The following is a 16,251-nucleotide window of genomic DNA, read 5'->3' as shown; positions in this document are numbered from 1 at the left end:
AGCTGAATTGAATTGAATTGTTCTGGATAATAACTGCTGTAAATGAAAAGCTATTCAATTATTTCACAAGTTTTCCTGAAAGTGTTTTATAGAGGTAGTTATCATCCATAAATGCATGTTTATGCTGTCTGGACCCATTTATGATTTAACTGTGCTTCAATTTACTGTGTATATACACTGGAGTTCAAATGTGTGGCGTCAGGAGGATTTTTATTATTTTTAAAGAGAAAAAGAAAATAATAATTTTATTCTGGAAGGACTTTTATTACAAATATTTTTCAAAAGTTCTTTTAAATGCTATATACTTTCAAAAACAATACAAACAATACCATACACTTAGGGCCTACTCACACTATGCCATCCGTACCGTGCCCAGGCCCGTTTCCCGGATCGTTTGAGAAGTGTGAGTGCGCTGAATCGGGCTCAAGCACGGTTCACTTGGCCGGCCCTGGTTCCGGTTGGAAGAGGTGTGCCTGAGCGCGGTTCACTTGGGCTTTGGCGTGGTACGCTTGTGTGTGAGTGCAAAACGCGCCAAAGACCGAAACTGAAAGCGAGACTTGACTTTTAAGGCACTGTTTCATATGGATTTATTAATAATTCTTACTGTTCAGTGAACGCAAACTGCCGTAGTTTATTAAAGACGCAAACCCCTCACTGCATGACAGCTGCGCTCCTTCAGCAGACCTCCTCATTCCTGCAGCACGAGGGCTTTATGATTGTTTATGAGCACCAAAAGTGGCGGATCTGTTCGGCGAAATATCTGACTGCGTGTCCCCGCATCCCTAAGGACTGTTTGGCGAAATATTTGACGGCATATCAAACGACTGAAACGATATAACTAGAGAAATCTCCACTGTGCTGCTGAGTGAGAGAGTGATTCTCACTGAACAGCACAGCATCGTCAATGACGTAAGCGTCCTGAAGCCCGTTTGTGGTGTGAGCGAGGGCCGTCGGGGGAGACGGGAGGGGGGACAAGCGTGCTTTGGCCCGGTTCGAGGCAACTGTACCTAGTGTGAGTACGGCCATCAAAAAGTCAAAAAGTGCCCCCCCCCCAAATACTAATAAAATAAAAAAAATTAAAAAGCTATTTATAAAATAAACAACCTGTTTTTGATATAATGAACTGCCTATAGTACAAACACTATAAGCAATTTTCGAAACCGCTTTTGACTAGTTGGAGAAAGGGATCAGTGCTCAGAAAACCAACTTTTTGAAATCCAGCCTGAAATAGGAAGAAAATTCACCAATTTTTTTTTTTTTTTTACTCACACCTCCCAAAAAATGTAACTACACGTTGCAACGACGCATAGCACAAGATCTGTGATTGGTGGACTTGGTAGTGCTGATGAGTGTGTGCAGGGCCGAGAGCCGTGAAAGTCCGCTGGAGTGAGTAATTACAAGTGTTGAGTCCCGTGAAGGAGCTCCAGATGGAAAGTTTTGTTCTGTGTTTACCTTATGGTAACGTTGTTGCATGTCTGCCGGTTCCTGCCTCAAAATGAGCGAATTTGAGCCACTTGTACACAAGGAAGCATTCAGAAGAAACTCGACACAGAGGAACAATAGCCCCTTTCACACATACAGACCTTTCTGGAAAATTGCCGGCAATTTTCCGGAAAGGTTGTATGTGTGAACAGGTCCTTTTTGAAAATACCGGTAAATTCGTTCTGGCTATTTTCCGGAAAGAGAAGTTGTAACATTACCGGCAATTTGCCGGAATGCTGCGCTGTGTGAACGCAGAAGGAAGATTCCCGTAATAAGCGCGTGCACGTCTAGAACGTGCTGACGTGAGACGTCTGCTTTAGCCAATCACAACAGTCAGACGCATTTACGTCCGCTCGGTTTGTGAAGATAAAAGCCTTTGAATATTTTTCCAGACACATTTAGCTGCTAGAAGTTAGTCAGATCACGTTTATATGTTCTTCATAATGCCAACTGTGTAAATAATCATCGATGAGATGCTTATGATAAGCCGTTGTTTGTTTACGTTCGTGTGCCTGTGAAACAGCCTGTGAGCGCCAGCAGACGTACATATTATGAACATCTCGACATGCGAAAGTGATCCTGAGAAAGTTGTTCACAATATTGATCATCTACAGAGTTTGTAATTTAGTCAAATGTTTACAAATACAAGCGCAGCCGTTTAAAGCTCATTTGTGGTGAATGATGTCAGAATTTACCGGTATTTTGGAATGGATGTGTGAATGCTCTTTTCCGGAAAATTTCCGTAACGTCCTCGCCTGTGTGAACAGCGCTGTTTTGAATATACCGGTAAAGTCTTTCCGGAAATTTTCCGGATATTTACCGGTATCACTGTGTGAAAGGGGCTATAAACACCTCACTGCCAGCTAGTGTTTCAGAAGTGTTATTACAGAGGAACACAAACAGCATTCAGAAGTATAAATGCACGGCAACGCACAAGGCTTGCGCCATGGGTCATGCCGATCATTTGACGCAAAAGTATAAACTAGCCTTTTAGTGATCATAAGAAATGTATTTAGCACGGTAGAGTATGTACGGCACAGTATTCAGCAATCCCTGTAAAATTGTTTTAATAAAAATAGAAACCTTTTACAGCCTCGTAATCTTGATTGATGGGAAAAAAAGTCCTGGGAAAGTCATAAATCCTGGATTAAAATGTAATAAATGAGGTGATTTATTAAATCCAATAAGGTTTAGTTTCTGGGTCCTTTTTCATTGCTCAGATTTAATGCATCTATATTTATCTCCACGTTGGCTGGCAAACTAGGATGTGGATGCGTTCATTCGGTGTAATCATGCAGCGACATCAAAGCTTATTAATTTGTTTTTGTCTCTGTGCAGAAAGAAGAGGAGAGGTTACGTGCGTCCATCCGGCGCGAGTCCCAGCAGAGGCGCATGAGAGAGAAACAGCATCAGCGAGGTCTGAACGCCGGCTACCTGGAGCCTGACCGCTACGATGAGGACGAAGAGGGTGAAGAGTCCATCAGCCTGGCTGCAATCAAGAGCAAATATAAGGGTGGAGGAGGTCTAAGGGGTAAGGGATGTGCAAAAGCATACATACAGCCATTGAGAGTCACGAATGAAGACAGGAAATCTTCAGATTCAATATGTAATAGGTTTTTCATTCCGAAGAATGATCACTTTATATTTAGCTTAAATGAATGTCTGAGATGTGTTTTTTTTTACTTATTTAGTAATTATTAAAAACAAATTTCTTAATGAAACCCCCAAAATACTACTATTTTAATACATTTACCAGTTTTTACTAGTTCAGTGTTGAAATAAAGCTTTTAAACACTGGTTGTAATAACCGATTTTGTATATAACTTTATATATCCAATTTAATTCCATTGAATGTTAGAGATATGCTTTTTTCTTATTTATAACAGTGTTTCATACAGTATTTTTTTCCAGCTGTGGCGGCAGGCCTTTTACACAGATTTACCAACTACCTATGACAAATGTCGTTAGCACAGTATCACAAGTAGAGATCGCATTTATGTAATACAACAATGCAAATCTCTTTGTTTGCATGTCGATTTCCTTTGGTTCTGCACAAAACTTCTTGCACATCCTCAAATATACACTGCTCAAGCGTAGTTTTTCTTGTGCGCTCTCAAACAAACTGTTGAAGTTTATTTCCAACAAATCCCAGACCTTTGTTCATTAAAATTAAGGAGTATAAATGAAAATCTTTTAGGAGATATCTAAGAGGTCACTGATCCTCCATAGTCAGTAATGACTCATTTAAAGTTCAGAAAGTTACCTAAAAAAATCCTCAAATCAGTCCTGCCATGGTTCAATCGGAATATTTTGAAGCTACGAGAATACTTTTGTGAGCACAAGAAACAAAAAACGCTCCTTTATTCAACAGTTTCTTCTTCTCAGTGTCAGTATATTGCGCATTTTGAGACATGCTAATCGTGTACTTGTTGTTTCTTCATCCACATTACTTGCAGAAATAACGCTATACAAAATGTCACTGTTTCTGTTAAAGATTTCATCCCTCTGGAACCATTTTTGTTTGCCGAATTATATTGTTTTTTTAATCGTTCCGTCACAGACACTCATGCATGCAAGCGTTCCTTCGTTCGTTCATGCGTGCGTTCTTTCGTTCATTCGTGCATGCGTTCCTTTGTTTTAGCGTTCGTTTGTGCATTTGTTCGTTACTTCGTTTGCGCGCTCGCTCCTTCACATGTTCACTCGTTTGTCTGTTGCTCGTTCGTTCATTCTTTCCTTTGCTGATTCCTTTGCCTGCTCATTTGTTAGCACCCTTGCTCATTCCATCGTTTGCTTGTTTCTTCGCTCGTTTGCTCGTTCCTTCCTTCTTTCATTCATTCCTTCATTTTTTCGTTCATTCCTTCGTTTATTCCTTCCTTCGTTCCTTCATTCCTTCCTTCGTTCATACGTTCCTTTGGTCCTTCCTTCGTTTGTTCATTCCTTTGTTCCTTCCTTCGTTTATTCGTTCCTTCAATCCTTGCTTCCTTCGCTCATTCCTTCATTCCTTCCTTTGTTCATTTCTTCCTTTGTTCGTTCCTTCCTTCGTTCACCCCTTCCTTCCTTTGTTCCTTCCTTCGTTAGTTCCTTCCTTTCTTCCTTTGTTTCTTCCTTCATTCATTCGCTCCTACTTTTGTTACTTTTTTCCTTTTTCCTTCCTTCCTCACACCCACCCCCTTCCCTCCACCCCACCTGCCGTTAGCATAGGTTAAGATGTGCCTCTTTTGACCACTTGTGTTTGGATTGACCATCTCTTTTATTGCGTTACTCTGTACATCACTTTTACAGGAGCACTAATACTATAGAACAGATGTAATGTGACTTATGAAAGTGAAAAGTTAAGTTACACGTGGTGACCCATACTGCGCATTTGTGCATGCACACATAACTTAACACATACACACATACACACACACTCACACACACTTGGTGCATCTAAGTCAGCTCCCGAGGTCATGAATCAGTAGGTCATGTAAACAGATTTGGCCACTGGTAAGGACAGTAAGGAGCTTGGTTCACTACACATTGGGACACTGATGGTGACATATGAGGACGTACTTGCTATACAACATCAACACATAACTGTTGTTTTTCACATATTAATGTTATAAAGTGTTAAAAAACTCCATGATAGATAAATAATTAGATATACCAGCAGCATTTCAACAATTTACCATTTATAAATGTTTGCCAGACTGTTCTGTACTTGTATAACAAATGTTAATTTATGGTTGGATGTAGGCTGCATTTAATTGACCATGTAGTCAAAAATGAAAAAGATTTTTACCCTATGCATTTACACATTTACGAAAACAGTTAAAAACGATGTATTACACGTGCCCGGCCAGTATTTGGCACTGTCACTTTGATAATAAGCAGTACCTGTTAGGAAGTGAAGATGAATTGGCGGTCACTCAGAGCTGGTGTGCATGTATAATTTTGTCAGGTTGAAATGTTAAGTAAATCCATACTTTGCTCATAGCATTATCAAATGCAATTAAAATCAATTCATCATTGTCATCTAAACGGACAGGCAAAACGGTTAAAATATTAAAAATGGCCCCATTAATAGATAATAGTTAAATTTTATTTTAAGTCTCTAATTTATCGTTTTATTTGGTGAGTTTCTACATGTCATTTATGTTTCACATGTCAGAACTTCCGTTAAGGGGACTAAGTAAACCTCGATGTTTCCTGTTTTTCATGGAGTGATTGTTTCGATGCACTGAAAAAAAAATAGCTATTGAGACAGCCCTTAAAATGGCTGACGCCCTAATCAGTGCCCTAATTACTGAACAAGGGATCCAGACTGTGTCCAGGGAGCAGGTAAGAGTCTCTTCTCAGTTGTGGTATTAAAGCCCAATTCTAATTCTATTTTAAACCCTTTGTTTCTAGAAACAGAATGTTAAGGGTAAGAGGTGGAAATATGGATTGGGACACCACTACTATACACGCACACTTTATCATGTCGTCATTTGCACAGATTGCGAGCTCCATGGAGCAAATGTTTTTGATTCATTCATAAATAAATAATTTAGGAGTGTTGACGCTAATCTTCTGCATTAATGAACTGAAAAACTTGTGTTTTTAATGTCAGCACCGAGACCGTTGATTGCAGAGTAAAACAAAAAGCGCACATCAACAAAAGAGCAGTGCAGTGCGTCTCGCATATGAACCTCAGAGTGTTGCAAGAAGCACAAAACTATTCTGTGCATTTATATCGTGCTCATATTCATGGATGTAACCACAAGGAAACAACATTAACATTAAATCAGACATGCTGTAAAAAGCTATTTTACTGCCACCAGACTTTTCTAACAGACTGGACTATTCTAAGTCATCGGTTAGGGTTGCCAGAATTTTTAATATGTTGTGCAATATTTTGCAGCGGTTATTAATGGGCTAGCCATGTTGAAATGTAGTATTTAACTTTTATTCTTTCAAAACATTTCTTTAAAGATAACGTTATGAATGTAATAAATCCTTATTAATGCACTTCTTACATTTTTTTTAACATTTGTCCTTGCTCGGTTTTGCAGCCATGTTGCTGTTGCTGTGGTGTAGTCAGAGAAAATACTTCTTCGTTTGTTGTATGGTCCTGAAAAATCTTTATCTTTATCATCGTTTTAAGGGCTATATGGCCCAAAAGCTAAAATGGATTGGGACACCCCTACTCCTACACATGAATAGATGTAACGAGGGGTAAGGGCTAAGGGGTAGAATTGGCATTGGGCCTAAAGGCTGATATATACTTCTGCGTCAAGCGCACACTTTTGCTCCGGCGCACCCTTCGCGTGGTCGCATAGCCCTTGCTTTGGCTGACGCTGACGCACACCTCTCAAAAAATGTCGCAATGATGAATAGTGCAAGCTCTGTGATAGGTCGACTTGGTAGCTTTAACAAGTGTGGATGGAACCGAGAGCCATGCAATGCCGTTGGAGTGAGTGTTTACAATTATCGAATCCTGTGTAGGAGCCCCAAATGGAAACTGTTGTCTTGTGTTTACTTTATGATTAAAGTTGTTGCACGTCTGCTGGTTCCTGCTCAAAATGAGCGGGTTTAAACCACTTGTACATTAAGGTAGCGTTCAGAAAAAACAAAACACCAGCGAAGAAATCGACACAGAAGAACAAATAAACCTCACTGCCATCTAGCTTTCGGAAGTGTAAATGCAGAGCAACACAAACAGCATGCAGAAGTATAATAAAAGGGCAACATACATACATATATACAACATACACCGTGGGTCTCGCCAATTGCTGAACGCAGTAGTATAAAGCAGGCTTAAGAGTGGAAAAAAATGGTAGTTACCTACAATACCTGCTGGACCTAAAACACGAACCAGCAACCTTCGGGTTTTGAGTCCAACTCTCTACCCATTACGCTATGACTACTGGGCCCATTGGGAAAGAGAATGAATTAAAAAATGTAAGCGTCTAGTCAACAAAAGTGTGTTTTTTAGTGGTCGAAAGTTGATAAGCTCAAAATATTTGAGCTATTTTAGTCAGATTAACAAAAGGTGGAATCAGAACCTCAGTACTTCGTTTTTTGAAAATCCCCCTTAAAACCAATAGAACTGAACTCTGACACCAATCCAAATCTCATCTGCACTAATAGCTGTGATGATAAACACAAAAAGGATGGTCTCTACAGGAAGTAGGTCAGTCGAAATGGCCTCTGAACTGCGGTGGGGTGCTGTGTCTGTCGTTTATTTTGTATTCCCTCTCTCCCTCTTGGGTCAATGTTTCTGCACAACGGATTTCTTTGAGTGAGGTTGGGACCTGCTGCGATCAGCCAGAACATTCTGCCCTTCAACAACAGCTTGTGTTCCCAAAACAGCACGTCTCACGCACACACTTTCTCGCTGACAGTAACTGTTACAGCCCGTTAGCCGATTACCTGCCGGCTCCTTAATACTGCATTATGCCGGAGTCCGACTGAGATTTAGATTAGTTTGCTCAGTTTGATTTGTTTGTGCCAGTAAGAGGTATTTATTTACTGAAAGAACATCTCTCTGGAATGCTTGGAAAGGAGTGCTGAATTCTGAGCTGTGCTTAAATGTTGTTTTGTTTGTTTGTGGGTCATAGAGGAACGAGCCAGGATCTATTCGTCAGACAGCGATGAAGGTTCTGATGAAGACAAGGCCCAGCGACTGATGAAGGCCAAGAGACTGGACAGCGATGAGGTGAAACTTTCGGTCCAAACAGACCAATTATTGGGAAATAAAGAATGTAATGGTTGTGATATCATATGCACGATTGTGACCGCCAGCTTTTTCAGCAGCCTTATCTACAAAAGGTTTTTTTCTAATTCATTGTCTTGTGTTTATTTTCGGTATAAAGGTTTTATATGTGAACAAACACACAAACTAAAGGACTTCAAAGTAGGGCTGCATGATATTGGAAAAAGCTAACATTGCGATTGTTGGAATATCTATCTCTATTTCATGCATGTTCAATTCAAACTCAGGAGAAATTGTTAAATGTCTAAAAGATTAGTAATTTATTGAATACAAATGAATAATTCGATGTTCAGAGCTCTGGGCATACACCAAGATAGTCCAGCCGTTATACAATGCTAACCGGGACTAACGTCAAGGTGCTCTGCACTACCCGGTGTCTAGAAACCCAGTTTTATAGACAGAAGGAGTAAAGAGGGGTGAGTTCCGGACTGCTCCTCTGCATATTTGGTATTTCCTCCTTTACCATTCTCTTTCTGAAAAGAAAATTTGTATAGTTAAATGCACCTTTAACATATTTCTCACTTGTGACCACCATACTCTTCTGGTGACCCTGTACATCTTTTTTGGTAGAGAGGAAGTCTAGACCAAGGCCCCCCTCTTGCAATATCTTGCAGCCAATTTCCCTCATCAGCAGAACTTGAACAAAATGTTCCAGTACATGACCCCATAATAAAAGAAGAACTTCAGTTAGTATAACATATCACATAACGAGAAAAAGATTGGTTAATCAGTTGCTAGTCAAACCCTTTTTTTCTAATGAACACTCTCAATGTATTAGTGTATTAGTCCATGATTAATATATGTATATGTTCCAAAAATATGAAGAGATTAATGTGAGTAACATAAGGCGTATATAATGTCTTTGAGATTAATATGAATAGCATAAGGTGTATATATGATTTTCTTTAATTTTCCTCCAATACGATATTCTGTTATTCTGCGATATACACTACCTGACGAAAGTCTTGTTGCCGATCCGATTACAAACAACAAATAAAAACTTGACTTCTAATTGATTATTTAATAGTGGAAGTGGCTTTTATGAAAGGCCTCAAGATTGTTTATTTTACCAAAATAAAATATGATCATTGATTTTTAATGATTTAATAAGAACAGAAAGGTCTAACTTAACAGAAATAATGTACAGTATAGAACAGGGATCACCAATCTCGGTTCTGGAGGGCCGGTGTCCCTGCAGGATTTAACTCCAACTTGCCTCAACACACCTGCCTGAATGTTTCAACTATACCTAGTAAGACCTTGATTAGCTTGTTCAGGTATGTTTGATTAGGGTTGGAGCTAAAATCTCCAGGGGCCTCATGTACGAAGACTTGCGTGGAAATCTTACTAAAACATTGCGTACGCACAAAGCTGTAAATGTGCGTACGCAGAAAAAAATTCAGATGTATGAAACACTGCGTACACCGAATCTCACGCATATTCTTTTGTACATCTGAATGAACGTGAAACTGAGGGCAACATGCACGAGCACAAAACCCCTCCCTGCCTCCTCCCCCGTATGAATATGCTAATGACTATGCTAATGGCAAAACCCAACGAAAAAGCAATTGCAAAAGCAAGCAAAAAGAGAAACTTTGAACAGAATGTGAATTGGAGGTGCTGCTTTCGGAGGTAGACCGGAGAAAAGCAGTGTTATTTGCAAGTTTGTTCTCCGGAATTAACAACAAAAGAAAAAAATAGAATGGGAGAGTTTAGCTGATGCGGTTAACACAGTTGGGTTTGAACATCGCACTGAGTGCATTAAAAAAAAGAAATAGTGTGGTTTATATCTGTAAAATGTTGCAGGACGCTTAACAGTCTCAGTGGCGCTACTCGTAAGACGCTTGTGATCATGAATTGATACGTTCAAGCATGATCTCGGCTCGAATCCAGCGTCTGATGAACTCTTTCTTGTTTTTTCCCCCGCTACATATCAGATTTTGCCAACTATTTGTCACGAGAAAGACAAGTAGGAATCATCAATAAGTTCCTATCAATAAGCATCATATTTTATTTGCACATTTATTGAATGGAAATGTTTCTGATTCACGCATGCAAATTCATCTTCAGATAGTGTCTTTATAGCAATGTGCGTGCGGTAGATCGCTCAGATTACATTGGGAAAACAGGCGACTGCTGCAAATTGTGCTTTAATGTTTAGCTGGTCAAATGTATGGTATGGAAACCTCATATACCTGCTGAACCCGTCTCATACAGCTGCCATTGCAAGGCTCAGACACTTTGTAGAGAGCAATTTAACACAACTGCCTCTAGGAGTCGCCAATGGAAATAAAACAGACACGCACAAAAAATGTGTGTACGCCAGCCAGAAAGCTGCCGTGAAGCTGCGCACATTCCCACGTTCAGTTCATTGTTAGTAAATCCAAACGTGAGCGATTCTGAGCGTGAAACCTGGCGTACGCAAAGTTTTTGTGCGTACGCAGCGTTGATACATGAGGCCCCAGGACACTGGCCCTCCAGGAACAAGTTTGGTGACCACTGGTATAGAATATAAAGTCATGGTGCAGTGAAACAATAAATAATATTGTGTATGACTCCTATGAGCTTGGAGGACTGCATCCATACACCTATGCAACAACTCAAATACCTTATTAATAAAGTCATCTGGAATGACCAAGAAAGCATTCTTGCAGGACTCCCAAAGTTCAAGATTCTTTGTTTTCATCTTCAATGCCTCCTACTCCATCTTACTCCAGACATGCTCAATAATGTTCATCTCTGGTGACTGGGCTGGACAATCCTAAGGCACCTTGACCATCTTTGCTTTCAGGAACTTTGATATGGAGGCTGAAGTATGAGAAGGAGCGCTATCCTGCTGGAGAATTTGCCCTCTCCTGCGGTTTGTAATGTAATGGGCAGCACAAATGTCTAATACCTAAGGCTGTTGATGTTGCCATCCACTCTGCAGATTTCTCACAGGCCCCCATACTGATGTAAAACCCAAAACCACGACTTTTCCTTCACCAAACTTGACTGATTTCTATGAGAATCTTGGGGCCATGTACGTTCCAATTTGTCTTCTGCAGTATTTGTGATGATTGGGATGCAGCTCAACAGATTATTCATCTGAGAAATCTACCTTCTGCCATATTTCCATATGATCAACTAGAAGTTATGTTGTTATTTGTTGCTCTATCGAACTGTGATCGATGACATGGTTGTGTAATTGCCATCATAGTCTTTGTCAAAACAAGTGCTGCTTTTGTGGAAAGCATTATATGAGGGTGGTTTGGGTGTGTATTATGCAAATTGTGCTCTAGAAGACTCCAAATTTATAAACGGAAGAACGAGTTGAAGAGCAAGCGAGAAGTTCAGTTGTGCTTAGAAATTGTTAGTCAATGAGACCCAATGTTTTTCTTCTGAAGACTTACTGTCTTTGACGACAGCTTTTAATTTATTTGGAAATGTTTGAAATTGAAAGATCTGGTTGACTTTGACTTGATGGGCAAATTGGAAGTCTCTTTATATTCTGAAGGTTAATGAAAGTCGCACGGGTTTCTTTTTTGGATGAAAAACACCATTAGGATGAATTACAACATCTGACTTTAGTCTTGATTTCGGTTTCTTTATTAAAATATAATGGTCCTGATGTTAGGCAAGGCAAGGCACACTTTATTTATAGAGCACAATTTTATACAACCTTAGTTGATCCAAAGTGCTTTACAATGAAACAAAATATTTATTAAAATAAAATAACCCTTGCATTAAAAATGTAAGAAAAGGAAATATGTATATATGTAATACTAAAATACAGACAAAGGCAAGGGAGTAGAAATAAGTCTTTGAGTTAGATTTAAAAGTATCCAAGGATGGAGAATTCCTGATGTTCAACAGGAGACTAGAGCCTTGGGGCCGCAACACGGAAAGCTCGATCACCTTTTGATTTGCAAACAGAGGGATCGACAAAAGATTTTAATCATGGGACCTAACAGAGTTTAACCTAGAGGAAATTAAACCGTGGGTTACAGTTTCTAAATTTTATTTATTTATTTATTTTTTTTTAGAAAGAAACGGTTTAACTTTTGCCACCAATCTAAGTTGGAAAAAGCTTCTCTTCACAACTGCATTTACATGCTTGTCAAACTGCAAAAGTGGATCAAAAATTACTCTGAGATTCTTGGCGTGACTGTGCAAATTACTGCTTGTTACCTTTTTGATATCGATGTCCATAATTTGTAAAGAGACAAAATAAATGAGAGTTGTTCTCTTTAGTTGTTTAATAGACTCTCAACTCATGAAGGAGACCATTTCCATATAGTCATTCAAGAATACTGTTACAGAGCTAAAAAAAAATGATGGTCTGAGGGGCTGGAAATATTCAAGATAAACTAAACTCTGATTGTTTTTTTGTGTAAGACACTTTGATTAACATCATAGGTGGACATTAGGGAACTAACATATACTTGGGATTAATATTTGTCTTGTATTTCAGGAGGGAGAGAACTCTGGAAAGAGGAAGGCAGAGGAAGATGAGGAATCTGCTTCAAAAAAGCCCAAAAAGTATGTCATTAGTGATGAAGAAGACGAGGACGGAGATGGAGAACGCGATGGAGACCGAGAGAGAGGCGGGGATATGGATGGAGACGGAGATGGAGATATGGAAGGAGATGGAGATGTGGACAGAGACGGAGATATGGATGGAGATGGAGATGGCGATGGAGAGGGAGACGGAGAGGAAGACGAGTAATTTTTTTTTTCTTATTTTTTTTTTTTTACATAATGTTTTGATCGGCTAATTGTTGGTTAAGTACGTGTTTAGTCCAGAAAATCAATTGTGCAGTTAACTGATTGTATATTTTATAATGTCAGAAGATGCTCATCATTCAACAGGTTAATAAAGAGCAATAACCTCAGTAAGACCTGTGTGTGTGTTTTTAAAATGTGTATCTTGAAAGATAAGACTGTGTGTGAGTGTGTGTGTGCGTGCGTGCGTGTGGGCGATCTTTTTTGAACAGCACTTTAAATTACGTCTTGGTAAAATGATGTCTCGATTTCTGTTGCGATATTAGGATGGTAGGGTCAAAAATTGGTGTCAACAGCATAAAAGCATGGATCCATCCTCCCTTGTATTAATGGTTCAGGCTGGTGCTGGTGGTGTAATGGTATGGGGGATATTTTCTTGGCACAGTTTGGGCCCAGTAGTACCAATTGAGCATCGTGTCAACCAATGCCTCAGCCTACCTGAGAATTGTTGCTGACCATGTCCATCTCTTTATGACCACAGCATACCCATCTTCTGATGGCTACTTCCAGCAACGTGATAATGTGCCGTGTCATACAGCTCAAATGATCTCAGACTGGTTTCTTGAACATGACAATGAGTTCACAGTACTCAAATGATCTCCAGAGTCACCAGTTCTCAATCTAGTAGAGCACCTTTGGGACGTGGTTGAATGGGAGATTCACATTATGGATGTTTAGCTGAAAAATCTGCAACAACTGCATGATGCTATCATGTCAATATGGACCAAAATACCTAAGAAATATTTCCAGTACCTTGTTGAATCTATGCTATGAAGGATTAAGGCAGTTCTGAAGGCAAAAGTGGGTCCAACCTGGTATTAATAAGCTGTACCTAATAAAGTGGCCGGTGAGTGTGTGTGTGTGTGTAATTATATACATATGTAATTTAATTTTTTTTTAATGAATACAGTTTTATATAGTAATTAGTGTTCAGATTTATAGCAATAGGTTATATATAAATATTTGGTAATTAATAAAAAAAATGTCCCTAAATTTATTTTCAAAACTGCTAATAAAATTTGGTGTACTCTATGCTAATTTACAAATAAAAAAAAATCAGTATTACACAAATCTAATTAATGTTTATATGCTAGACGTCACAGGGTTGACTGTCGTTAAAAGGGCTTTAAAATAGAACAATTTTCTTTCTTGGATATATACGTTTAATCAAATGCAGCCTAAAAATAAACTACCTTAGCAACAGCATATAAATGTCCTGCCAACCTCCCACTACTCTTCATCCATGGTGAGATGTATGTTTTCAGAAAATCGACAGACTTAATCCCTTTTTCTATTTTTACGCATGCTTCAACTCGGCATCCAGGCAGTGTTGCGTAAATGACTTCACTTGTAATTCATTCCACAACACTCTCATCAGCACACGGAGGATTCCCCTTTTCATCTTCATTTCGCCTCAGGGTTGTTCTGGCTGGAGTTACGAAATCAAATAAACACGTAATCGCACGCTGTGGCTGTCACACACATTCAAGACCTGCTTCTTCATCTGTAAACACACTCGCAATGTGACGGGTGGGTTTCGTGTCATGTTTCAGATGTTTATGTTAATTTTTAGACACAATATTAATGTTTTGCACTAAAAAGAGTTAATAAGGCAATTTTTAGTGAAATAATCGTGGTTTTCATTCACTGTAAAAAATGCTGGGTTTCACACAATCGTTTTGTGTTGGGACAACTTAAAGGAATTAAGTTAACTGATTAGTTTTTACAAATATAAGAGGATTGGGCATAAAAAAAATAAGTCACAAAAATAGCAAAAACCTTAAGCTTATTTTAGGTAGTTTGAACAAACCGCAAATGTCATTTTCTTGAGTGTTTGTAGAAACAACTAAAACATTAGCTATTCTGAATAAAATAAAATTCTCTAAGTAAAATACATTTATATATATAGCAAACATTAATATTTTACTCAAAATCTTACTCATGGGGAAGATTAAGGCCACTCAATAAAAAAGATTTTAGATTTAAGTAATTATAATGTGATTAAATATTTATTTCAATAAAAAATACAAAGTAAAATGTTAAGAATTAAGTCATTAAATTGAGAAATTTGTGTTTGAGAATACTGGTGGAAGGCCATCTGACGGATAAAACATATACTAGAGAAATTTGGGGTCCGTTCCACTGTGGCAACCCCTGATAAATCAGGGACTAAACAAAAAAAAAAAAAAAATGAGCGATTTAAGAAAAAAACTTGTTGAATTGAAAGTAAAAGTTAAATAAAATGTCCCAACACAAATTATGTTAAATTAATAGTTTTTTACTTTGTCATTGAAGTGAATTAAACATAAAACAATTAAGTTATTTGAAAGAAAACTGCTGAATTGTGTTGTTTCAACTCATTCTAAATTAGTAGTTTAAACAAACAGCAAAAATCAGCTTTTTGACTGTTTTGAGAAAAAAAAACTAGTTAAATTTAGAAAAAAAACAAGTCAAAATTAAATGTTGAGAATTAACCTAATAAATTCTGAGATTAAAGGTTGATATGTTTCGAGAAAAATCAAGGTTATTATATTAAGATTTTTACACTTAAGGAATTTTTTTTATATATCTTTTCAATTGAGTTTCATACATTTTCTTGAAATTTAAGGAGTTTCATCTCACTAAACAGTGACTTTAAAGTCAGTGTGAAATTAAAATTAATAATTAATTTTCTCGCAAAATAGTGATTATAATATGAGATAAAATTAATTAAAATTTAATTTATTTAAATAAGTTTGATTCAGTTGATTAAAATCTCACAAAATAGTGACTTCAAAGTCAGTGTAAAATCAAAATTAATGATTACTTTCCTTAAGCACTTTGGTATATTTAGGAAACAATTATACTCCTTAATAATTAATTAGAGTTGGTAATCTTCAATCAAAGTCTGACCTTTTTTTTTCTCTGTTAATGTCAATTTGACGTTTTTAGAAACAATATTCTTAACCACGCCGCTCCTACCGTTAGTTTGCTATTAGGTTATGATACACAAAAAGAAAGCCATGCCCCCTACTCACTAATCAGTTGCAAGTACATCAACATACTAAAATTAAAAGTGACAGCAACTTCCAGTTCACAACCTTAATCTCGATTTATTAGAAATAGTTTTTAATTACTCCTTGGTCAAATCTGGTTCAATAGTTTTACCTAATATATCAAGAGAAACTGTCAATTTCCAAGTGGTCAGAAACTGCATGTGCTGACTAGACTTTTATTTTTCAAATGAATGGATTTAGCTGTTGTTCAGGTGTGCCCTACACTCCAAAAAA

At 38.0% G+C, this 16,251-nt stretch overlaps 1 protein-coding gene across 1 annotated transcript in view; it reads left to right on the top strand.

Annotated features, from left to right (window-relative positions):
• Nucleotides 1–13,096, top strand: part of leo1 (LEO1 homolog, Paf1/RNA polymerase II complex component) — a 29,098-nt gene extending 16,002 nt beyond the window's left edge. The window contains 3 exon segments of the mRNA NM_207067.1: nt 2,821–3,013; nt 8,064–8,161; nt 12,672–13,096. Of these exon segments, the coding sequence (NP_996950.1) occupies nt 2,821–3,013; nt 8,064–8,161; nt 12,672–12,926 (546 nt within the window). The 3' untranslated portion in view covers nt 12,927–13,096.
• The last annotated feature ends 3,155 nt before the right edge of the window (nt 13,097–16,251 follow it).

The sequence above is a fragment of the Danio rerio genome, chromosome 18 (assembly GCF_049306965.1).
Source record: "Danio rerio strain Tuebingen ecotype United States chromosome 18, GRCz12tu, whole genome shotgun sequence".
Classification (NCBI taxonomy): domain Eukaryota; kingdom Metazoa; phylum Chordata; class Actinopteri; order Cypriniformes; family Danionidae; genus Danio; species Danio rerio.
The sequence above is the reverse complement of the archived record's forward strand: the minus strand, read 5'-3'. Positions and strand labels throughout refer to the sequence as shown.